Here is a 25,873-nt window from a genome sequence, read left to right as displayed (position 1 = left end):
TGCTAATGAGGATGCATAATGAGGTAAAGACACATTTTTTCCATGTATTGATGTATAGCACACACCAACACAACAGTAAAGTCAACACTTTACCAGATGGAGGGGTCAAAATCACTCGAAGGCAGAGGTTCAGAACGCAGCGTTACACTTAAATGTGCTGGATCCATGTTTAATTTCCCCTTCAAAGTTTTTTTTTTAAAGTTGGTTTATATGCACATCAAACAAGTTGTTGAGCGCAGCTGTCAAATAAAAGAAGTGCAGTTACTGAGTGAATGTACAGTATTTTCCACCACTGTGTAAATGATTAAGATAGATTTATCCAGTCAGAACAAACCAACCTGTAAATATGGAGGAAAAAGCTGTTTTTGACCTCATTCTGACATGAACATTCAGTAAATATGAAAGGTGAATGACTTGTTAAATATTCTGGGATATGTGTCTGTTTTTCCCAGCTTTACTTAAGGAGATTAATACCACTTTCATGTTTGTGTGCTAACAAGCGAGCTTAAACTGAGAGCAGGCTCCTCTGTAGCATTTCATTCAGATTTGGCACAGTTTTATTAATGCTTTGTCATGTATCTTCATACTCAGAGAGCTAATCCTCTCCTAAATGTCTTGTTTCATTTCAAGAGGCTGCGTTAGTGTTTAACACAGGTTTCAGAATAAGAGACATTTTATCACGGAGGTTATCAGAAGTATGCAGCTCTAGAAGATGAATGATTGTTAATCTTTTTGCCAGGCAAAGCTTATTTTTGGTTTGATTAATTTCTGTGTCAACCTGGGAGGTGATGAAATAAAACAGTAAAGACACTCTGTGGAAGGAAATCCTTGAGATGATACAAAGAAACAGCTTTTTATTCGCAACAGACAACAGTTACAAGCCAGACGACTGCACCTAATCATCTGTACAGTTGAAGGCCGACACTCTGTCTCTCTGTTTGCCTCTTTCATCCAAAAAATTTGGACGCTGTGTAAAATGTAATATTAATAATAATTAAAAAAAAAAACTAAATGCAATAATCTGCAGATTTCTTTAAACTAGATTTTGTTCACAATATGACAAAGATACAGTCAGGAACCGGCAGGACACAGATGCAGGATCTTCACAATAATAGTGTTTATTATTATAAATCACTCGTTGTTGTCCTTGACAGAGGAAAGCAATGCGCTGGGGAAAAACCTACCAAACAAAAACTCTCTCCACTCCACGAGGAAAACCAAAAGCTATAGAAATGTACAAATTAAATTAATTAAAGACACTCCTTCTAATGGAGGCCATATGAAACTTTATTCTAAGAACGCAAAACGCTCCGCTAACGGAGGAACTATGAAAGAAAGATCACTCCAAAATGGAGGAAAACAAAACAGACTATGAGAAAGGATTGTGAAAGCTAAACTGTGGCTATGATTAAATTTACAACAAAAAACACTGAAGGAGGGAACGCATCAATGCAAGATCTCTGGAATACTCAAAGCTATGGTCACTATGGTACAGCGAGAGTGAGGAACAGTGTCACAGGACAGAGGGAGATGCAGACTATTTGAACACATGAGGAACCATGGGTAACAGGTGGAAACACTTTGGGATCAGGGAAGACAATCAGACACTTGACACAAGAGGAAGGGCAAGGTACCTGAACCGAGAGGGAAGTTAATATTTCAAAATAAAACAGGAAGTGATGAGACAAAACATAATTCAAAACATAAAGTGTCACAGAGTCCTGACAGATACTTATCCCAGATGCTGGACCTTTGGGAGAGGAATGTTGTTCCATTCTTGTCTGATACAGCCGTGAACCTTCTTTGTTTAGTTTGGTCAAAGGTCTGGACTGGGCCAGGCCAGGCCAGGCCAGGCCAGTGCAACCCCCTGTACTCTTTTAATATAAAGCCATGCTTTTGTAATAGATGCAGATTTTGGTTTAGCATCATCTTGCTAAAAATATAGAAGTCCTTTTCAGATGGGGGCATATGTTACTCTAAAACCTTCACATACCTTTCAGCATTGATGTTACCTTTCCAGATGACATTTTAATTTCAAGTAGTGTTGCTCTTATAATCGACTCTGCTTTTTTATTCTCATAGACTGCAGGTAACTTTCAACTGTCATACAAAAGATCTAACTAGTATTTATCGTTTGCAAAAAGCAATTTTTGTTAATGCCACCCTCTAACTAAGGTCCTTGACTCAACTTTTGCCAACTGGTGCCATTATTTCATCATCTTCAGTGGAAACATAATGCCTACAGTGCAGCCTAGAGTGAACATGAACTCCTTCAATCAGTTTAATAACGTCAGCCGCTCTAGTTTTAAGTAAACAAACATTTTATGACTTCCAATACTAAGCATTTTCACTCATTTTCTTTTTCTTTTCATTTATCTACTTCCACCCTTGAGGATACTTTCCTGAAATTATAAATGGCAGATTCTGTGTAGCATATGATGAATGATGAATTCAGCAATTGGAAGATTATGAAATATGACTCATTCTATTATATCATGACAGTTTTAACCAAATCAGCCTTCAGTTAAGGCACTTTTCTATTTATTTCTGTTTCACTGCTCCATTTTAAACTGACATGCATTTAAATTACCTAAGTTTTTATGATTCAATTTCAGTTTCTGACATCACTCATACATTGTTGCCTTTTTTCATGATTCATTTTACTTTGATTTTGCTGCATTTCACATTAAACCTGTGGGATGGAGAACAATAACATACTGGCAAAAAATGCATACACTCTAGGAAAAATAGCAATTCCAATTAGCATACAAACATTTTTATAAAGCTGTACAGATAAGGCTAATTGGGAAATATGTTGTTAAAAGGTATTCATTAGAATTAGTTTTCATGGAGCCATAATTGCATACAAATTTATGGGAATCCACCTGCTAGTGCAGCTAACATGCCATTAGGAGAGAAACGGTTTTAAAACGGTTTTAAAACACTTCAGTTTAACTTATGTTAATTAAAATGTGTAAATCTAAGAGATTCTGTGTCAGTGGTTTGATTCCAAAGCTCTGAACTTGTCCAAATATATATGGTTATTCAGGATCGAGCTGACATAATCAACAGATTGACATAAGTGATGCTATGCTGTCGGACTGATGACTACAGGAAAATACCAGTTGATGGATGGGGGCAGGGATAAAGAGACCCTTTGGGCCTGGTTGAATACATTGCTTCTGTAATTACCAGCAATATCTGTCTATGGACCATTCAACTTTCATCACAGGTTCAGGGCATTACTTAACCTTGCTAAGCCTAAGTGGAATGAGTGGGAAAATGATAATCAAGTAGTCATTACAGATGAGGATCTTGTGTTAATAGGTGCTAAATGATCATCTAGGAGGGATTAAATGAGTCTGAATGGCTGTGTGGGAAATGGTGGATGGAGGGTTTCAGAAGGAGTACGGTTCCTATTGTCATTTCCAGAATTAAACTTATAGGACGCTGTAAGGAGGGGATGGTACTCCCAGCAAAGGAATAAAAGGAGCCATTTCTAATTTCAAAGTCAAATTAAAATGCTTAACTAATGGAGCATTTCAAACCACGAGCAGAAAAAATAAATATGTCCTCTGTTTTCTCATCATTATTTTTTTTCCTTCTTATTTTTCAAATTCATAGTTTGTTTGGCAACTTTCTAACCACTTTGGAACAATTAAACTTCCTGTTTGTCCTTCATTTCTGCACTCACCTTGTCCTACTTTGTCTGCTCTTGAGGGAATATTTCCCTGTAAATGAAGCACAAACGTGAAAAATAACACGTGAATCCGCTGAGCACCTGCTAATGAGCATGTGGAAATATGTGTCACAGCATCACGTGGTGTTTTGTGTGTGTTGTTAAGGGCAGAATGCAGACTTCACCAATCCTTTTCTCCTCACCAGTTAGTGCGGATGCAAGCAAGTATTTGTCTGGTATGATTCATCTGTTGATTTGAAACGTCTACTGCAGAGGTTTTCAAAGTGTGTGGAAAGAGAAATGATTTGGTGATTCATCTCTTACCTTCACTGCCAGAAGATTTCATTTTGTTCTTAAAGGTCATTAAAAAAACTCTGAGAAAGAATCTGATATAAAAAACATAACATGTTTCTTTTGGAAGGAAAAGCACTGATCAACTGAGACGGCTCGACTCAGACGTATTCTTTTCCATAAATGTCCAAATGTGAGATCACAGATTCCAGCGCATTAGCAGAGTTTCAGCCTATATATGCTAATTTCAATTGGAAAGCAAGAAATAAAACAGCAGAGACTTGCTCTTCATCAAAACAACACTGAAAAGTGAGGGGAGTTCTGATGAGCTTAGCGTAATCAACGCTGACAGTTGCCAGTGAAGGGAGTTGACATCCAAATGAACTCAGTACTTCACATACTTGGTTGTATTTCTGTCTTGCCAGAAAGATCATTAAAGAAAATTGAAGCCATGAATAAATAAAACAGAAGAGTTTGATTTGAGGATGTCAAATGAGACTCAAACCAAAATAAAATGGCTGTTGTTGGTATCGACGTTTCCTTTTAACCCCTTTTGATCTTTCTGGACAAACTTAATTTCCTTGGCACCTACTTGAAATAAGGACAGAGTGACAGAAAGGTATTTTGTGCTGCCTCATGCTGCCTTTTTTATCGTCTCTCTTGCTTATTCTCTTATTCTTTCTCTTTAAATTTTTTACTGAGGCAGCTGAACTCATTAATCAAAACTGAGTAAGTAAAAGTACTGCTTAAGGAGCCTTTAAAGAGCCCATACTATGCTGATTTTAAAGATTCATCATTTTATGTTCGAGGTCCACCAGAATACGTTTACATGCTTTATTGTGCACAAAAACACACTTTTTCCTCATTCTGAAACAGCTCTCGTCCCCTTATGTCTGAAACAATGCGTTTAAGTTCCTGTCCCTTTAAGGTTACCCTCCCGAAAGGCCAAGACTGCTCCAACTGGTCACCTGACTGTTTGAGGTTTGCAAAACTGGCCGCCAGCCAGGTATTAGCAATCAGTCGTCATGGTGATGTCATTAAGTCAACGAGGAAGAACTTGAGCAACAAACAAGGCATTTTGAGGAGTTCTGGAGGGTCTTCTGTGGGAGAAAAACAGCCCTTTGGAGTCCATGTTGTAAGTTTGCAGCTATTGTTTTCAGCTTCAATGATACCATTGATGTTTCAGATGTTTTCTGTGATCTTTTATCTTTCAAAGAAAGTTTAAACACTGTTTCTAACAAACTAATATCCAATTCGAGTCATATCCATCTTATTTTTTTAAGTCTCAACATAAAAACACATACATACACGTATGATTCATGCACACACCTTCCATTAATGATACACACAGTCTGTGAAACAGCCTTTTGGGAATTTTCAGTAACGGCTTTATTAAATTAGTGCAAAAGACAGACGTAACTCATTCAAAATGTCATCTTTTCTTTAAAGTGGTCTTCCAAACCATCCCACACACACCAAGTTCTTTAGATGAGCGCAAGAGAAAAAAAGCAAAACTATTCACCAAATCCACAGCCTTTTTTTCTTCTTACACAACTTCTTGTGACTTGAAATGACGGATGGACAGAGAACCGGGGGGGGTGGGGGGGGGGGGGGGGGCAGAACTGACGGGAGATAAAAATCAAACCTCAACACAAAAGCAGTCGACAAAACAAGCCTTCTTATTTCAATGTGAAAACAAACGAACAAAACAGAACAAGAAATGTTACAATAAAATAGTGAACACATCAATAGCATTAGAAATAGTACCTAAAATTCACAGAAAAAAAGTTTTCCTCTTTTTAAAATTTACTCACTGTGTGGTTGACCAAAGGACTTGCGATCCAAGTACATAAGTTAATCAATACTGTATATTTATACAATGGTAAAAAATAAAATATTTATATAATAATACTTTTTTTTTTAAGGTTGACACCGTTACTATAAAGACATACTGTTTTCCACTCCATGACAACTAATGCAATAAAAACAGAAGCAAATCGAAGAAACAACTCCAGAGTTTCTGACTTTGAAGGCTTATGGCTACCACCTTGTCCTAAAAGACCACAACCACTGCAGACAAAGAAAACAGGCCCTGCTCGCTCCGCTTAAAGAGGGAAACAAGATTAAACACAGTCTGTGACGAGAAAACAAAAGAATACGTCAAAAAGTCAATGCTCTTCCCCGACCAGGACAGTAGCTCAACCTTTACGGCGTTCCCATGGCCCAGCAAGAGACAGCGAGAGGTCGATAGATGGACATCTAAGGAGAAGCTCATATATAGTGGGGCGATGTCTATGCATGGGGGTTGAAAAAGAGGATGAAGCAGAGGTAAAAAGAGGTAGTTATGAAAATGGTTTTGGGAAGGACAGACTGGAGTTTTATGCTGCGGTTTGATATGAATCCGGATTTTATCTTCTGTTTTGTTACAATTATGATATACATTTCTTTTAAAGTATCTCCTACATATGAGGCATGTTGGCCTGACACTTCTAACACTCAGTATTTACCTGCCAGTGCACAGAGGTGCCAGAATGAAACAAGGAAAAGTTAATGGAACAACCAGTGGTGGATGAAATGTGGGAGTTTTATACACATGAGAGTAAAGTCAGGAAAAATTAAGATGACACGAAAGATGGCAGGAAGATGCACAAGAAGTCAAAAATTACAGAGAGGTGTTGCACAGTAGCTGTGCCGGTGGAGCTTATGTGTATTTTTGCGAGTTTGATTTCGTAGTGAGAAGACTTCTTCTTCCTGCTGCTGCTTCTTCTTCTTTTTCTTCTCTCATAAGCCTGGGTCGCGTGGGGAGGAAAGTCGTTGCTTTTCAGTGTTGCAAAAAAGGACTATGGGAGGTTTCAGCAGAATCTACAGGCCTGGTGGAAGAAGAAGAGACAGAAGGAGGACAGATGGGGGGGAGAAGAGAAAAGAGACAGAGCAGAAGAAAGGGGGAAAATACAGGAGATACTGTAGAGTCAAGGTCATCACTGAGCAAATCAACTGCAATCAGTTACACAGGACAGGTGACGGTATCACATCATTAAAGATTTGGGACAGCACAGAGAACTTGTTCGCTTTCAGGCAGTAGCAACGATGGAATTGGCTTAAATGTGAAAGTCAGCCTGCACCTTCTTCAGCTTCCAGGACAAGACAATCAATACGGTTGATTAGCTCTCTTCAAAGTTAGAGCGCAGAGAAGGATATCAAGCTTTTGAATTATCATGGCAATAAGTGACAGGGTCTGGAGTGGCTGCTGGTTTAGATTAATTAAATACTCGATTTTAAAATAATTGATTTTAAAAGAGTTTTGTTCATGGAGGACGACTCTTAAACATATGGAGTTAGAAGGTTTTCCAGCAAATGAACCTCTGATTTATTCCTCAAACAGTGTCATCTCTGAGAAAAGCACTAATCATCTAAGGTTAGGTTTGGACTTATGCTTCCCCCCCAGTGACACAGATGTATGTATGATGGCCTAACACTGGATGCAGTGAGGTGATGTGACTGTGGTAGAAGTGCTTGGAAAAAGCAGAAATGTGAGGCAGGTCCACACAGTCAGGTAAATACACACCGTGAGCACACACACATGCTGCAGAATGAAATGTGAGAGTTTATGGATTGCCTCTGTCAGCCATATCTTTCTGGTCTGCCCTCGATTTCTGACATGTTTGGAGACGGCTGAGCATTCAACACATACCCTCATTCCTGCCATTTTGCTCAGCTTCTTTCCTTTTTTTTCTCTCTTTGGTCTGTTCTATAATAAGACTTGAAAGCAGGATTGTTGTATTAGGCTTATTATTATGTTCTGCACATAAGAAGAAAGCAGGAGCAATGCAGTGGGGGAAATGTCACTTAGCTTTACTCTAGATAGGAGCTAGAAGCTTCACGTGTTTACCTACCAAGGCACAACATAAAGAAATCTATGCTTTATTCAATTGAATTCAAAGTTAGAAACATCAAACTAACTGAAATAACAAATAACTCTTTTCTTTTAGGGTTTTTATAACACTCCTATGATGCCCTTTTTGAGTGCTGCTTCATGAGAAACGTTCTTAAATGGAAATTAGCAGAGTCTGATGTGTGAATATGCTGATTAGACTATTAAAAGAAGGAGTGGAACAACAGTGAACATGTCTATTCTTACACTTAACAAAATGCTGCTTCTGTATGAAGTGAGCGGGAGAGACTTTGAATCACATGTAGAAAAAACAGAATACATGATTTTATAAAGCGTTAAATTAATACTGTTTGACAACATGACTATCAGGTCAGGGCTGAAATAGATAAAAAACATTCCATCCTGCTGGAATACAATTAAAAAAACACAACTTTGCTTTATAAATGCAAAGATATGCGAAACAACATGATATCTAGATTTACAAAATGCGACAGACTACATTTAATTATAGTTTGTAACTTTCTGTTCGTCATTTCTCTCGATATGGATGGTTGGCTGAGTGCTAAATGAAACTAGATGCACATTACTGCGATCTTTACAAGCTGAGCTGCTGATTAACAGTTTGGATTGTGTGAAAATGACATGTGAAGATAGTAGAAACATGTAGTAGTGCTAAAATATCCTCGGCAGGATAAGTTCGAAGTGTCATTTCTGGACATCCAGGATCTTCTGAGTCGGTTGCAAACATTTCTGTTCAAAATTCTGCTTCGTCACAATGTTTTCCAAATATTAACCAAATGCTGTACTTTACGGGGAATAAAATGATGCACAAGTTGAGCTAAATAAGTAAAAAAATGACCAAATGAAAATTAAATAAAAGGCAGTGTGAAGTTTAGTTTAAAAGATGAATCTTCTGCTTGAAGATTCCTCCTTTCTGACCTCTTTTTGTGGTGCAGCTGGCTTCACAGAACAACAATAATTGGCAACATGCAGCCGTGGAGCAGCTTCCTGTGTGTTGGTAAAAGTGCTCTTAACCAAGCCTGAACAGGCCGCACCTTTACATGCATATTGCTATAGATTGTTAATGGTGTGACTACCTCATGGTGGAGTATTGAACTGTCGAGTGGGTCCCAGTGAAGCACCAGAGCACACAGAGGCAGTGGTTACTCAGACAAACGGATCAGGTGTAAGCGAAGCATTTAGCCTTATTTAATAGGCTTACCTATAAACCCTGTCTTTTACTGCTAATCTTGCAAAATGCATGCAGCAACATTTCATGTAAAACAACACATTTGGAGGTGGTAATTTGTCATAGCTATTGTATCTTCCTAAAACATTTGCTGTGGCTTTTTGTTTTGTTTCCTTTTCTTTTGGGAGCCGACGAGTGGGAGCAGTGCTGCTCCCACCTTTATGGCCACAGCTCTTGTTTTCTTTGTTTCATAAGCTGGCAGTCAGCATCAGTCAGTTTGACTGTTGACACGCCAATATGTCTCTCAGTTATTTTGCTGTCTTTATCTTCCCTCATCGCTGCCTCTCCCTCTCCTTTGCTCTATGAGATTAGGAAGCGGTCTTGAGGAATGTGAGCCATAATTCTCCCAGACACCGTGAAACGAAATGGACTTGAAACATTCTGCAACGATCGAAGCGTGCCTGAATGGAAGTGAATATGTAATGGGGCTGTGGGCATGGAATGGGTGGAGCAGATTGTCATTTTTCTTGGAGTACCTCTTTTCATAACGCCCGGGCTTAAGAGTCTCCCCAAAAGAGGAAATAAAAAGTGCGAGACACTCAAAGGAACTTTAGACTCAGATATTGGCTTTTTGCAAATCTAATGAGAATTGCTGGCAGCAACATTTCACCGCACAGGAAGAACTGCATATAAAAGAGGCGATTCTCCCCCTCTGGCCAAAAAGTCAAATCCTTGACATTAAAATACATTGCTGAATCAATTCAGCTCAGCTTCAATGCAGACACAGGCTGTGAACTTATAGGCCAGCAGCAGATAGAGCAGGAGAATGAGACAGAATGAAGTAGGAGGGAGAAACAGAATATAATTACTTTACCTGAGGTGAGCTTGGTAATGAATTAGTCACCTAATGTTACAACAAGCAGAATCACCACAGTATCAAATGAGCTACCACAGAAACTCAAAGAGGAAGGTTTGTAAGTTTCCTGCAACATTACACGGCTTCTGTATTCACATTCATTACCAAGACTGTTCATCTGTATAAAGCACAGACAGACACAGAGATGCATGCTTGCAAATGAAAGGTATAAGTGTGACATTCATCCCAGCAAAATGCCCTTACATCTGTTGGATGCTTGGAAAAGGTCCCATATATATAAATATACATTGTACAATGCAAGCTCTTGTCCTTCCCTGTCACCTTCCTATTCCAAAACCACATGAAAAACAGCTCACTGTGCCAGAAAGTGAACCTATTTTTACTTCACAGTTCCACAAAAATAAAGAAATTCATCTAGACTCACACCTTCTTTCACCATGGATATAAATGACCTGATAGAATATCAAACAGACTTACTGATGTTGACTTATTTTACCGTCTCCATTTATTTCAAATCTCAGGCTAAAGGCTCAATCTTAATGCGTAAAATGTCAATTTAAAAAGCTGCAGGAGGCTAGGAAAAATCAGGACACTGGAGGGAACAGTAACCGTTTCCCTGCCTTCCTAATTGCTGAGAAGAGAGGAGGGTGACAGTTGATTAGTCCAGGTATGTCACAGCGACAAGACAAAAACAGAAGCACTGCAGCATGAAGAAGAATCATTAAGAACAGAGAAAGTCAGTCTGTCAGGCTAATACAGAATATGATGGAAGTTAATAAACCTAAACCAGCCCAGAGTTCAATGATGAATGAGTTAGCCACACATTTGGTATTAATTGAATTTGTGGCCAAATAGGCAAACTGAAAAGATTTCAGTTCAACTCTCAATGTATAAAATCTTCTAAAGTCACTTAATTGATCTATTCAGTCACAGATTGACTTTGAAAACCAGCTGAATAATAAATAAAAACAGATGGCTGTAGGGTTCAGATACATAAGAGATATGCAAAGAGATTTAGAAAGTGTCATCAGGGCTTTTAACTCAAATGTTAGCAAAGAAATGTTAGTTTGATAATGAAGGTTGTAAAATAGTGACATATTTTCCTTTTTAAAGTCAACAAAGCCAAACTATAGCCACCGCAGAGCAAGAAATCCAGTTACTAACAAGACGCTAAACTCCAAACAGACGAACTAAATGAAGAGGAAACAGGTAAGGATCATCATGGGGGTGACAACAACGACGAACCTTCAAATATCCGGAGAAAACCGGAGAGCAACAACACGCTGGATGAGTTGAGTGAGCAGGTATGAAAAAACACTGACATTTAGGGCTGAGGACGGGTACGGGGGAGCCTAAAATACTGAAAGTAACTGGAAACTAAACGGTGCATACATGGAATACAAACTCAAGAAAGACATGAACAGAATATTTAATACAGAGTTAAAGATATGATGACTCTAAAATAAGGACTTATGGTGATAAAGTCAGCAATTTGTTGTTGTAGAGAGAGTTCTGATGAGTTCTGATGAGTTCTGATGGCAGAGCAGAATTCGAAACTCCTCTCCTCAAATATAAAGCTCTCAGTGACCAAGCTGCATCACATTCAGAAAGGTTTTATCGTCTGACTTATTTAGCTTTATTTGTAGTTCCCAGAGTTTCTAAAAGCAGAATATGAGGAAGACCCTTCAGCTATCGGGCCCCTCTCTGTGGAACCAGCTGTCAGTTTGGATGCTCCTCCACCTCCCATGATGCACCTTTCTTTCTTTACTCTGCTATCTTTTCTCTCCATTTACATTTGACGATATCATTTTTGCAATCTGTTCGTTTTCTTAGATACGCAACTTTTTTGTATGAATTGGACTAATTTGGCTTTAAATTAAATCGATTTGATTTAATTTATGATTTATAATGAATAGGATTACTTTCGGCTTCAGCTGGACTGCGTAATTGAAGTACCTTGAGATGACATCTGCTGTGATTCGGTGGTAAATAAATAAAACTGAACTGAACATAACATGAAAAACTAGCAGGCTAAAGCACAAAGAATAAACTAGAATACAAAAAGCTAAGTTCCCCTTGAACAAAACAAAACCCACAAACCATAAAACCATAATATTTTTGGACATGCTGTTATTTCAAATTGATTTTAAGCTGCTCTTTTTATTTTAAAAAGATCTTTTCGTTTCAAATGTTATCCTCCTTCCCCATGGCCAGACCTTATTCATTTTTCATTTAGAGAGTTTGAGAACATCATCTTCACCTTAATCTCACACTTAAATGAGTTCGAGTTCACTCTAAAGGCAGTGCAGGTGCAGCCTCCTGCATCATTAGCAGTTCTGCCGGTCTATATGAAGACACCTGTAGACAGCAGACGGCTTGTCTGAACTTCCAGGCAGGACAGCATTTATGTTGTATCATTATTTGTAAGAGTTGTTGGAAATCTGGTATAGCATCTGAATAAAGGCATTATGCGTAGGCTTTGCATATATAGGATGCTACTGATTAAAAAAACTGTTAATGTAGGCGAGGTGATTGTACTCCACTACTTTATATTCAAGTATTTTATATTAAAGTCAATATATTCTATTCTAAATTTCCAAATAACCTTCACTTAATTATCAGGCTTCATAAAGTAGACCCATGCAAACTTGTTCTGATGCTCAAGATAATGATTTCATTTTTTTCACATCAACAATTAGGCAAATACTGATGAATATAAAAGCCACAAGCCTATTTTTACACAAAAAACTCCCCAGCAATTACCAACTGTAGCTTTTCTCAAGAGAGTGAGCCTTTGATTAGGTTCAGTTCATTAGTTGTTAGACTATTATTTCTTAACAAAAGTCAGATTCTACACATTTGCAAAGAAACACTAGAAAAGAGAAGAGGTAAAATACTATTTTATTTTTCTAATCATGTGCTTCTTACATTCCTGAAGATCGGAATGAAACGTGGATTTTATTCATGACCTCCATGTGCCAACAATAGCCATTCATTGCATTTTTATTTTCTATTTTATTCTCTTTATGGCTCTATGTGTGGTAGCTTCATTCTAAATCAGACACGTCCATATCCGGTCCTCGAGGGCCGCTGTCCTGCAGGTCTTTAGGTGTTTCTCTGCTCCAACACACCTGATTCAGATCAATGCATCATTAGCAGGCTGCTGCAGAACTGAACAATCTTTTGAAGAGATCCATTTCATCTGAATCAGGTGAGTTGAAGCAGGGAAACGTCTAAAACCCTCAAGGACCGACTTTGGACATCCCTGTTCTGAATGATAAAGACTCATATTTTACATATGAATAAAGATGTGGGAAAATAATCATGTCCTCGCAGCTTGTGGAGCGATAAAAAAACACAATTATTGACTGACATATGAAAACAGTTTGTGTATTAAATGAAAACACCATTTCTGCTCTGTTGCTGTTATGAAAACAAGCTGCTCAAAGAATAAGTGTTGAATGTGTGGGATTTGAGGCTGTGAACTGCACTTAATGCTTTATACTAAAAGATTTGGGCATCATCAAAATAAAGCAAGACCAGAATTATAAATATTATGTGGAGCTGTTGTCGTACAATTGTTGATATGGCAACAGCAGAAACTAACAGGACTCTCCAAACAACAAAGTCTCCATGTCATTGAGGTGTCATTTTTGGCCACTTAAAGTATTGGAACCACCAGAATTAGACATTGCAATACTTCTGCTCAGCTTTGAAAATCAGATGTAAGAAAAGCCCGATTCAACAACTTGCATGTGGAAATTAAATATATGGGGTTGACATTCGCATTTCCTTATCTGGCTTTTAAATATTTCCAGCCTTATATCTCTATCAACCTCACACTTTGAACTGAAAAGTCAAGGCATGTCTCTGTAACTGCTGCTGTATCAACAAATGTAGCAACACATAATTTATAATACTTGAGTAAAACATGAATGCAGTCTGATGCAAGAAGTAAACAATTTATGAAGCCCCAAAGCGTGACTTGTCAAAGTTTAACTGATCATTCACACATTTTTAAGGCAATTACTTCATATGTTACCATATACAGGTTACATAAAAATGAAAATATATTCAGAAATTGGATTAAAAGGACGACACAGTGCTAAAAAATCTCACTGTGATTTTGTTAATGACTAATAAAGACCTCTAAATATTTATTATAGTACAATTAAGCTCAGTTACTTGTAGCCTTTTGTCTTTAAAACATTTATTTAGGGTTATTTCAAAGATCACAGCCCCCCCACAGTGTGATCTGCAGGAAAAAACAACACTTCGGTTGTACACATCACTCTGGCTTAAGGTTTCTTCACAGAGAGATGAGAAGAAGTCATATTTTTACAAGAGTAAATAAGCCCCTAAACATTCGGTCTCTCTAGCTGTGAGGGGATTAGCGTAGAGCTGGAGAAGGGAGAGGAAAGTGGCTGTCAAAGTAAAGCAGGGGATCAGAGGAGAAGAACAGTATGGACAAAAATCCCAGGAAGGTGGAGGTAAATTAGTGGTGTCTAGGAGTTATTTGTTGTATTCAATAGTAAATGGTTGTTTGTACTCCGCCCTTCAATTCTCTCGCCTTTATTCTCCAAATTATAGTATTAATGGAGAAAACACAGAAAAACAGGGAAGATTTTCTGCAGTGCAGGAGATAATTTGGCTACTGAACACTGTAATCCTGGGAAGAAAAGATTTTAGCTGGTACCTTGAATATGTTGACCCTCCTCAGCTGAGCAAATGCAGGCTAAATGTGTGCAAATGTAGGAAGATATTTGGTTTGCATGTGTGACGGTGTAAAAGACGGACTCATACAAGCTAAATTCACATGCATTCAGGCTGACTAACACCATAATAAGTCCAGTCCAGAGATGTCAATCCCATCTGCAAGTGTAAAAAACACTTATTTACATGCTGCCCCACTGCCTCTTGCCTTGCATCATTATCCCTTATTTAATTATGTTTGTTTTGAACAACAATTCATTATCAATTGATAATAACAAGTTTGACCAAAGTGTTTTATAAGTTTGTTTTAAGAAAAGGAAAGAAAAATACCACCAATCAGTGAAATAACTACAATAAAATGGACTAAAAACAAGATAAAACAAAGAGACACCCCAACAAAAAAGACCCAGTCTTAGACGTCCTGTGGACAGTTAAACCGAGGCTGCAGTGGGACGGCGACATCCAATTTAATAGAGAAATACATTTGGATGTCATCAGCATAACAACAAAAGGAAATGTCGTACTTCCTGAAAATCAATCTTAAAGGTAGGATATATAATGAAAAAAGAGTAAATGGACCCTAAATGGACCCTTGAGGTACACATAGGGCTGATGAAAAGGATTATTGCCCAATGGATCGGTTAAAAGACCGCTCTGACAAATGATTTTGACTCTTTCAGACCAACAACATGACCAACAAGAACTAAAACAGCAGAGGATTGAATGTGCTGTGTTGGAAATCCAGAAGGGAACTCTTCACAGACACCACAAGTGTCTAAAAAGGTCTTAAACTGATTAAAAGCAACCTTTTCCAAAATCTTGGTCATAAAAAGATGGAACATTTGGGTCAAGGTTGTTCTTTTTGACAATGAAGCATCTAATAAAAGTAGAATAGCAGGCCCAATAATGCGAAGAGTTTCCTTAAAAAGATGAGAGGGGAGGATATCTTGTGGGGAATTATAAAGTCTTAAATAATACACTACTTTAGCTAAAATAGAAAAAGTCACAGCGAAACATTTAAGAGATAGAGACTGATCTAAAACAGACTGTGAATGTAGAGACTTTAAAGCAGAGATTTTATCAACAAAGTATTCAAAAATGTTATCATGAATAGAAGAAGCCTCCACAGGAACAGTATCGCAGGGATTAACAACAGAGTTAAAACATTAAAAAGAACTCAGGGCTTATAAGAATTACTAGAAATCATGTCAGACAGAAAAGCTTTTCTGATAAACATCCTTAAAGTCACCAATTTGTCAGTTTTTTACTTTCTCTGAGAGTGCGGGTGGTTTGATTCAACCAGGGCTGTGTGGAGCAACAGAATCAAGGATGCCAGAGCATATTAAAAGATTAACTTGCTCTTCAACGTGTAGTTCGGAGCAAAGGTGCGCAAACGCCACTCAGGTCTCGCTGTTTAATCCTGTGCTACACACCAAAATATTAAACATGACAGGGAACTGATCCGAAATGCTTTGATTTCAAAGTCCTGACCATATGACAGCAGCAGATCGAGGGCGTCCTTTTTTGTGAGTTGGGTCACACTGAGTGAGATTAAAAGAGTCAGAAAAGAGCGAAGAAGTCTTTTCCTACTGATCCAGACTTACAATAAACATGGATGTTAAAATCACCAGCAATTAAAACCTGATCATATCTAAGCATGAAACAGTTAAAAATCCATTATGCATTTTGGTGGACGGTTCAGTTCCAAAAGCTGCACTTCGAAGCTGGAGGAGACGACAGCGGCAATCGCATTTAAATACTGCAGCTATCTATCCACCTTTGCCTGTGGTTTGGGGAAAGCCGAGAAATCAACAGTCAGGGGGAAGAAATTCTGAAAAAGAAGAAGACTCTCCGGGTCGAAGCCAAGTTTCGGTCAGTAATGAAAAATCCAGCTCTAAGGGAGTAAAGGAGCAATTTAAAGGTAAAGTCTGGAAGGATAGGGTGGCTGGTAAAGAGAGATGCAAGTATGGGAGTGCAAGCATTGTGGAGGTGCCAAGTTCACGAGTGAACTGATAGAGGGCAGGATGATCTGAGCAGATTTGCCACCTGTGAGCTGTAATACTGCCTTAACTGAGACTTCAGTTCCTGTAATTACCTCTAAAATAAGGACTCCTTCTGCAGTAGCTTTTCGTATCTTTAGCCTGTGAAAACACCTGTTAACAGCCCTTTGTTAGAGAGGCTTATCTCTGGCTAACACCCTGAATCTGTCTGTTTTTGTTATACACCTTTATGCATTTCCTGCCAACTGGACTTTAGAATAATACTGAAATCATTCCCAACTTCATCTCAGTCTCTATAAGTGTGTATATACACTTCCCATAGGGTGTTTAGGGGGTATATCTGTGGAAATTTGTGGTCTTAAATGAAGGGCTTGGAGTGTAGGAGAGTACAGCAAAGTCTTGGGATTTATCTGTCAGATAAAGGTCTCTAAAGCATGTTTGCACACAAACACACTCTCACCTTCCCTTCTTTTTGTGTGGCTCTATACATTATTTAAGGGCCTGAAAAGTAACCCCAGCGGAACATTGTACGGCTTAAAGCTAAGACAAAAAGCTGGCACAAATGTCGCTTCACCTTCAGCGGTGCTGTTAAGATAAGAGCAGCTGAGGGAGTCGATGGAGCCGATGTGGAGCGGAAAGGGAGGAAAAGTGTGACCGACTCACATTGGCTGCAGCAACAGTACAGTTCTTCACCTAAAGAGCGACCCAAACATCATTGGAATTTGCTTTGCTTTCAGACAATGCACACGAAAAGCAGTTTTCTTGCGTTTTTCTATTGATTTTATTCATTGATTGATTTGTCTGATAGAGTACAGAACTGATGCTGTCTTTCTTCTGGCCTTTTCTGACATTTTCCGCTTATTCACATGAGCCCCACACACAAACACTCAAGATACTAGAGAGATACTCTAAATTGCTCTAAGATGCTCACAGTGTGAGCATAAAAGCTCCAGTTATGTCTTTTACTCGCCCTGATGCCTATGACACAACCATCATGACAAGAAAAATCTACTTGAGGCTCGGTGTCACGCGCAGAAACATTTTGACATGTTGAGGGAAAACAGGCACTCTAACACCTGATCTTTCTTTCTTTTACTCAGACATTTTAACTTCATCGGTGGCATTAGTTTTTACTCAAGTATCAAAATGCTTTTCTTTAATTTCATGTGTCTGTGATAAATTAAACTCCTGCAGTTCAAATAAATCTGACAGTGAATCAAAACTACTTCTGCTGCAGTGCTAGAAAAATCAGAACCTGCCGGTCTGAATTACGTCTTAAAGAATGAGTTAAAGGCATCAATGCAGCAGCATTTGTTTGCTCTCTAATTCGAAACACTAATTTAGTGACAGGTGTTATTTCAACCTGCTGTTCACCAAACTTGCTAAAAAAATCAGAGAAGCATGCTGTGCTATTATGACAACCAGAAGTTGTTCTATGTCACAGCCCCAAGTCTAGCAGCAGCAGCATAGCTGGAAATGTAACAGCCTTCATTAAACATATTGTCACGTCTTTTCTAAATTTTTGAGAAGATTAAAAAAAAAAACAGCAAAAGTTCACTTGATGAAATTTAGAGAAGGAATCACAGGTTTGATTAAGAGGCCTTGATAACCACAATCACTCTTAAAATAACCATAAACCAAGTTCCCAGAAGCAGATTATTGATTAAAGCAAATGAAACACACCGACTGTAGAACTTTTTCCAGCATAAACTTTTTCTGTTATCTGTGTACAAATTAGAGATGCATAACTCAATTTCCAGAAAGTGAACATTTATTCCACCTTGGAAAATAAAGACAATAAAGGTATTTACTATACATTTATCTCATTTGGGCAGAAAGACTTTCATCGGGGGCTGTGTGGCAAAGATGGAAAAGACCATCCAGGCTCTTTTTTTTTGCAAAAAGTGAAAAAGCCAGCATCTGCGAGGATCTGTGGGTGCACTAGTGCTGATGGTATGGAGGGCTTGCATGTATGTGAGGAAATAGGAACACAAATGACCTCTAATTGTTCCCAGGTGGCACAGTATTTTGTGTGTAGGTCAGTGTTTCTCAACTCCGGTCCTCATGACCCACTGCCCTGCATGTTTTCCATGTTTCCCTCCTCCACCACACCTGATTCAAACGATCAGCTCGTCATCAAGCTCTGCAGCGGCCTGATAAGATGACGGAGAAGTCAAGAAGAACACACTGCAGGCCTTGCATACTGCCTGTGCAAAGCCTGGTGGGTAAATCTGAACAAAACCAAACAGTTTAATCTCCACACATTTATCGTCTTGTTTCTTTTTACCCTATCCTTTCCCTCCGGCTCTTTCCATTTCTCTTCGCCTCATCTCTCTCCTGCAGGGTCAGAGTTCAGCGTGGAGATAAGGGAGTTGGAACAGGATCCTCTCTGCCTCTCTGTCAGACTCACTGACTATACGCTGCTGCGATCAGTCCCCTCTATCTGTCCCCCAGCGCAGGTCTCTGTGATGAGCAGGAGTCATAGCTTCCTGCCTGACTGCAGGGAACTCCTACACCTGAATTGGTGGAACCTCCATTGCCCTGTGTTTTTCTGTCGTTCCGTAAACTCTAACCTTCAGCTATGTTAAGTTAACTCTGCTCCCTTTTACCTCTGTTCTGGCTGCACAAACATGCCCCAGACTAAATGAATGGATGCATTCATGGGTGCAGGAACAGGCAGGCCAAGAATCTGGTATTTGGAGCCACTGTTTGATAAATGAATGCCACCTTCTATCACAACACTATTTATGGTTAAGTAATGAAAAATACTGTTGTTCGCAGCACAAAATGCCATCTTGGTATGTCTGCCAATTATTATACTTTCCAGTTCAGACACATGCAGCCGCTACCATGGAAACCCAAGATAACAAATCATATCTAAAAGGTAAAGCTTCAAAAGCTAACTGCCAGTTCCAGATGGGAAACTCTCAGGATTCCTGCTATAAAAACTTTCTGTTAAGTGGCTGCTCCTCCGCCAATGCTGACGCGGCACCAAAACTGTGACTAATGATCCATCGGCACTGTGCTTATGCCACTACTTGCTATGCATCGACTATTTAATTCACTTCTCTGAATTCTGTGAATCAGGAGCTTTTAACAGAAACTGCAGGTAACAAAGTGTTATCAAAGGTCCTTGAAGGGGCAGCTTCAAGCTAAATATTTCTATATGCAGCATATCTATATGACAGTGATGAGCATTTGGAGGAAAGATATGCATCAAAGACAAATTGATCCATACCCAGAGGGAAGCTCAATGGGGCAGCTAGACAATGTGATCCACAGATACCAAGAAGAAGGGGAAATGAGAAGCAGAGGTTCTGCTTGGAAACAAAGGATTGTGGGTAGAGTGGAGCTGATTGCTATATAGAGAGAAGATTTGTGGTAGAGAGGAAAAATATGTTAAGATCAATAAACCAAAAAACCAAAGAGAGGAAAGAGAACCGAACAAAACTAATGGAGACATGGTTGGGATTAGTCACATGATCTTCAGTTGATGCATTTCACAGTCGAGCACAAATTAGCAGAACAAAGATGGAATACTTATTAGTACATCACTTTTAGGCCTAAGGTGAAATATGTCTTTCTAACTTCTCCTTTAATCTGTCAGAGCTTTTCTTCTTCCATCTCATTCCTCTGTGTCTTCCTCTCCAGTCACTACCACCACTCCTCCTGCTGCACAAAGCCTCCGGCGTGCAACGAGTCCAACTATGAACCATACAGAACATCTCCAGACAGAAAGAATCCGGGGTTCTTAAAGCTGTTGGACGTCCTCCATTACATATGTGTTGTACATGGAAGAGGCTGAATTATTCATGCTATCGCTTGGCTTAAATGAGGTATTTTGAGTTGGACTTCCTGGGGAGTGCCTTGGGTATTGTTACAAAATATGCAAATAAATAAGTAATCAAAAAACTGAAAACTGCACAAACTTCTGCAACCAGGAGTCTACTGTTCTCTGAGTTCAGCGTCCTTTTGCTCTTAAATTTAATTAGATTACAAATCTGCACCGTTTTGCATTTCATTTCCTTTAATTTCTCACAAAAACATGATTCAAAATCTCCCTGAAGCTGGGTGAAGTGAGTGTGATCACACTTACAGAGTAAGATGAACAGGAGTGTTGCGAGCAGCACAAGAAGGCTGGTGCGGTGGGTGTCGGCGGAGCTGCAGAACTTCCTGTGCTTCTTACAGATGCACACTTGAACTTTGACCTCTGTGTTGTTAGACAAAGGGGGCACCCCTGAGTCGGTGATGAGCAATGGGAGCTGGTAGTTGGCTTTCTGCAGACTGTGCAGAAGCATGATTTGGGAGTGTGTTGCTGTAGGAGAGACAGAAAAAAAAGGAGGTTTGACCGATAACATTGATGGGAATCCTACATTAACACCTATTTTCCTATTTTACAGTCGCATATTTCCTCTGTGGCGTTCAAAGGAACCGGCACGCACAAAAGTAGGACTCTTGACATATTATTTCAGCAGCATTCGTTCTTAAACAATTAGGATAAATAGGATTTAAACTAAGCAGCCACACTGAAGCTAAGAGTATGCTTAAAACTTTTATTATGACATATTTTGTGGGTAATAGAGTTTCCCAGAAAGATGGTGTGAAATGATAACGATGCAGTCGCATTCAAAGGAACCAAAAGTAGGACTCTTGACATATTATTTCAGCAGTTTAGCTTTTCAGTTAACATGTGTGGAGCCCAGGAGCAAGAAGCCACCGTTATTCTTCATCAATCTCTCTGAATTCAGAAATCCACTCGTGATTAATCTGTCAGTTGTGCCACAAATGCATAAGAAGTGAGATGTGGGAACAGTTCATTCATATTCTGGTGAAAATAAGAACTTTTACCCGAGGCTCTTGCTAAAGCTGCCTGTAATTAAACTTCTGTTGTCATGTTTTCATTTTCATGGAGACTTGTAGTTCTTCCTCAAGTTTCGTCCAATCACTTGACTGCTGGAGCATTTCCGGGTCTGCTGTGAGCTGCTTTCTGTAAAAACCCAGACTGGATTTCATTCCAGCACCTCTTGACATTTATTGCACATATATATATGGACTTGTTTTTCTCCCTTCTCTGCCCTAAATTGTCTGCAAATAAATCCTACATTAACACCTATTTTCCAAAGCTGGAGTAAATGAGAACCTCAGGTAATTGTCAGAAAAGAAAAAGAAAAAATGGCACCAGTTAAATAGCATAATACTGTCTCCATGCAGCTCTTAGTACATGTAATCTGCATTCTGCACTCACTGTATGTGCACACCTCATATATATTCACTCTCTGAACAATGCACATACATTTATTTACAATAGATATTTATTTCCTATAAGATTTCCACTGCACTTTCTGTAAATAATTCTGTACTCTGCACTTCTGGCTAGATGCTAACTGCACTTGGCTCTGCACCTACGCTCTGCACATTGACAACAGAGTTGAATCTGAATCTGAATAAGATTGTTACATGTTGTTGCATCAGACTTTCAAACTACTCAAGAGACATGACAGCAAACAGTGGAGCCAGTTGACTTCATGCTGAAGGCGAGTGCTCTCACCAACGCACTAAAGGTAACTTTAAGCATTGTTTCCAATTAAAAAAAACAGTTCATTGTGAAATTAACCAGTAATTTGACTCATTGTATTCTGAAAATGCCAGACTGGAGAATGCAGATTTTCAATAATGCTTCTTAAAACGCTGATTTTTGAATCACAAATAAATAAAAGGTGACAATAGTCAAGCTGCTATAGGCTTAGACTGCTGGGGGGCCTCATCTGTCACACCTTTCCTCACTTTGCTCTCTTTTTCCCCCTGTTTAATTTCTCAAATGATTTTATGTCCATGTGACATTATTGTGGTTATTAACTTGTGTTTCCCTGTTCCAGCAGGTATCCTTTGAATGGTGTTATGGTGTTTTTCCCCCCTCTTTTCCCTCTTTTCTGTCTTCTCAAACCCCAGCTGGTCGAGGCGGATGGACACCCTTCCTGGTTCTGGTTCTGCCAGAGGTTTCTTCCTGAGTCTGCCAGAGGTTTCTTCCTGAGTCTGGTTCTGCCAGAGGTTTCCTCCTGGTTCTGGTTCTGCCAGAGGTTTCTTCCTGGTTCTGGTTCTGCCAGAGGTTTCTTCCTGGTTCTGGTTCTGCCAGAGGTTTCTTCCTGTTAAAGGGAGTCGTTCCTTTCCACAGTCCCTCAGGCTCAGGACGGGAGATTGGACTGAAGACAAGTTTCGGTCCAATCTGTTGGTTTCCTTAGCTCGGATATTATTTTTGAATTGGCTCCATATGAATTAATTGGATTATAATTACAATTAATTGAATTCCAATTGGCTTGAATTGGACTATATTACTTAAGTGCCTTGAGATCACAATTGTTGTAATCTGGCGCTATATAAATAAAACTGAATTGAATTGAATAGGCACCTTCAGCTTTCATTTCAAACAAATGAAACCAGATGCCTTTATCAGTTAGTCGTGGATGGTTTTACTCTTCAAAATACATAAAGATTAGTGGAAACCTAAAGAAAAAACGATTTATATTGACGTTATCCCAAAAGATTTGGGGGCTTTTTGGCATAATTTTCACAAGCTTAAGTGAAAAGTGGTGTTTTGTTGATTTTGGTAGTTAAATATCCAAATCAAAATTCAGTATTAATGAAGGTTGAGACCTGGTGACAGGGAGTCAGAGCATTAAAGGGCGGCAGGAATTATAATGAACATGACACAGATGGTGTTGTGAGACTGAAAGATGAAATACTTCCAATCAGGGCTGTAGTAAATTGGAAAGTGAACAAACCCCGTCTTACATCAGTTACTCTAAAGTAGGCCGTGAAGCTGAGAGCTGCACGAATTCCGGCTGAAATTCCCTTTTTCCAACAACTAAACAGAACAACTACTTTATATAATGAATTACATACATCCATAAATAGTGTTCAGACTCATTTGGGTAGAAATAATTGCTATGAGATGTGCAGATGGTGACTAACATACTGATTTCTGACTTCTCCTCTGGGCTTACAGCACAACTGATGAGATCCTTCCTGGACAACCATTCAGATGATGACTTTGATACCAGCTTACATTTAAACAAACTCGCTCAACATCATCTGCACATTTTGAAGAGCAGTCATTCTAAAGAATAGGCACTGTAAAAAAAAATAGTATTCAGACAGATCTTTTTCTCTTTTAGCTTGTTATTTCAATCAACTCGAGTGAGACTGAGAGCTGCTACTCCTAAATACCTTCTGTCTGCTTCTTTTTAGACTTTTAGCTTGTTAGCCTATTTCTTTGACTCCCGAGTCTTGTCCAACAAGGACAGACATGCTGCTAAAGTTTGGGTAGGTTACAATTTTTCATGCCTTTTGGTGAGAACAAGGGATATTCATTTTGAATTTAATTGGTTCTAAAGGTCATGTCTTATCTCTTTGCCTGTCACGGTACGATTAATTTAATTAATTTCTGTCAAAACAAAATACACAAAGCATCAACGCATTTACTAAAGTCATCTACGTAATAAAAAAACGCTTAATTTCACAATTTAGGGGCTTTATGCAGCCTATTGCTTTGGGAGCTCCTTTTAGTTTCACTTGCACGTCATTAAATTGCTTTGCTCCTCATAGCCTGTAAGATGTGTAACATCTAATCCTGGAAAACACTAAATATACAATACATGTATTTGTCTGGATCCAGTGCAGAGCACATGAAGGGAAAAGAAGAACCTCAGGGCACTACGTTAAGAAAGGTTGAGCTCTAACTCCCGTATTTGCCCTTCTTAGTTGGGTCAATATCACCTTTTAGTATTTTATTACAGCAAGAAAAGCCACATTGTGCAGGAGAAAAACAACTTGTTTTAGGACAACTACTGTACTTTCATCCAAAAGACTGGATTGCAGGTCAGGTGGAACAATTTCCCTTTAAACATTTCTATCCAAAGCCACTTAAAAGTGGGTCAATGCTACGTTCAGTATCATTGCCCAAGAGTACTTTGACATGTTGACTGGGATGTTGGGGATTGAAACCAGCAACCCTCTGAACCCTTGCTGCTCAGATTCAGATCACAAGATCTTTACAATGTGCTGTTTTATATATATATGTGTATAATTTAGTTTTGGTTTAGAATTTCTGTTTCCAGTCAGTCTTTTCAGGTTTTCCCATTATAAGTGACTTGTTTTACAGTAAATGGCTGTTCCTTGAGCTTGTTTTTGTCTTTGCATATGTGGGCATTCTGCTTATTGCTGTCTCTCTTCGCCATAAACCAGAAATGCTTGTTCCAAGGTCCCTCCTAAATCACCTTCACCGACAGTGCCTCTTTAATTTCTTCCATGACAACACCAAGGATATAGTGGGTGAAATGAAGCAAAACATACAGCAAAGAGAATTGGTGTAAAGACAAAACTCTTGCTCTGGAGAGGAACAATCCTTTACTACTGCCAGACTTATGCATTTTCTGCATATACATCATGCAGATTACTAACAGAGAAAAGCAATACCAGTTTTTTTAGGTGAGCTTCAAGTTGGGAAAGCAATATGGACAGTTTGTCCAATCTAATGCATGATTATTGTACTGATAATAAACGATAATGGTCATTTAATAGGCTGATAACATTCAATTCAGGTGGGCCTTGGCAGAAGACCATATTCTATAACTGCTACCTGTAAATGAATCCTAATTACACTGGTTGGCATTTGAAAACTAACTCATACACCTTTGTATTAGAAGGTATAACAGGAAGAAATGCTGTACTCTTCAGGCAGCACCACCAGCACAGACACACATGCACACACAGCTGAGATGAGCACCGTGCCAGTTCATATCAGTGGGAGTAAGCCCCTCATACTGGCCATATCTGCCCTGTCCAGTGGTGGTGATTGAGGAGTGTCTGTACCTCCCTCTACTGCTGTCAGTCATGGCTAATACCTCTGGGAAGCTTTAAGCTCTTGTCTGTCGCTCAAACACACACAAACAGAGCTTTCTGTCATGCAGCACTAATTCAGTGTCTTGGTTGTTTGTGTATCCCTCACCCTGCCTCCCTCCTTATTTAATTTTTTGTCTGTTAAAAATTCTTGTCGGGCTTTGGCAGCTTTCTCTAACCTCTCTCTCGCTTGTCTTCATTTACATTGATTCAGACATTTCCCACGGTGTTTTCTGGACAACTCAGAATGGGCTTTAACCTCGTGGTGAAAAGCATTAAAGCAGCATAATAACAGAAAAGAGGGAGAGACTTACACAGTGAAACGCTTCCGGTATGG

General features: G+C 39.0%; 1 protein-coding gene across 1 annotated transcript in view; it reads right to left on the bottom strand.

The window, feature by feature from the left end:
* Positions 1 to 5,335: 5,335 nt before the first annotated feature.
* cdh13 (cadherin 13, H-cadherin (heart)) overlaps positions 5,336 to 25,873 on the bottom strand; it is a 345,689-nt gene continuing 325,151 nt past the window's right edge. Inside the window, exons 14-15 of the mRNA XM_072385388.1 lie at positions 20,738 to 20,956; positions 5,336 to 6,840 (exon numbers count right to left, since the gene is read on the bottom strand). Coding sequence (XP_072241489.1) covers positions 6,833 to 6,840; positions 20,738 to 20,956 — 227 coding nt within the window. The 3' untranslated portion in view covers positions 5,336 to 6,832. The remainder of the gene's footprint in view (positions 6,841 to 20,737; positions 20,957 to 25,873) is intronic.

This window comes from Leuresthes tenuis, unplaced genomic scaffold (genome assembly GCF_036924035.1).
Source record: "Leuresthes tenuis unplaced genomic scaffold, fLeuTen1.0.hap1 SCAF_5, whole genome shotgun sequence".
NCBI classification, from domain to species: Eukaryota; Metazoa; Chordata; class Actinopteri; order Atheriniformes; family Atherinopsidae; genus Leuresthes; species Leuresthes tenuis.
The sequence above is the reverse complement of the archived record's forward strand: the minus strand, read 5'-3'. Positions and strand labels throughout refer to the sequence as shown.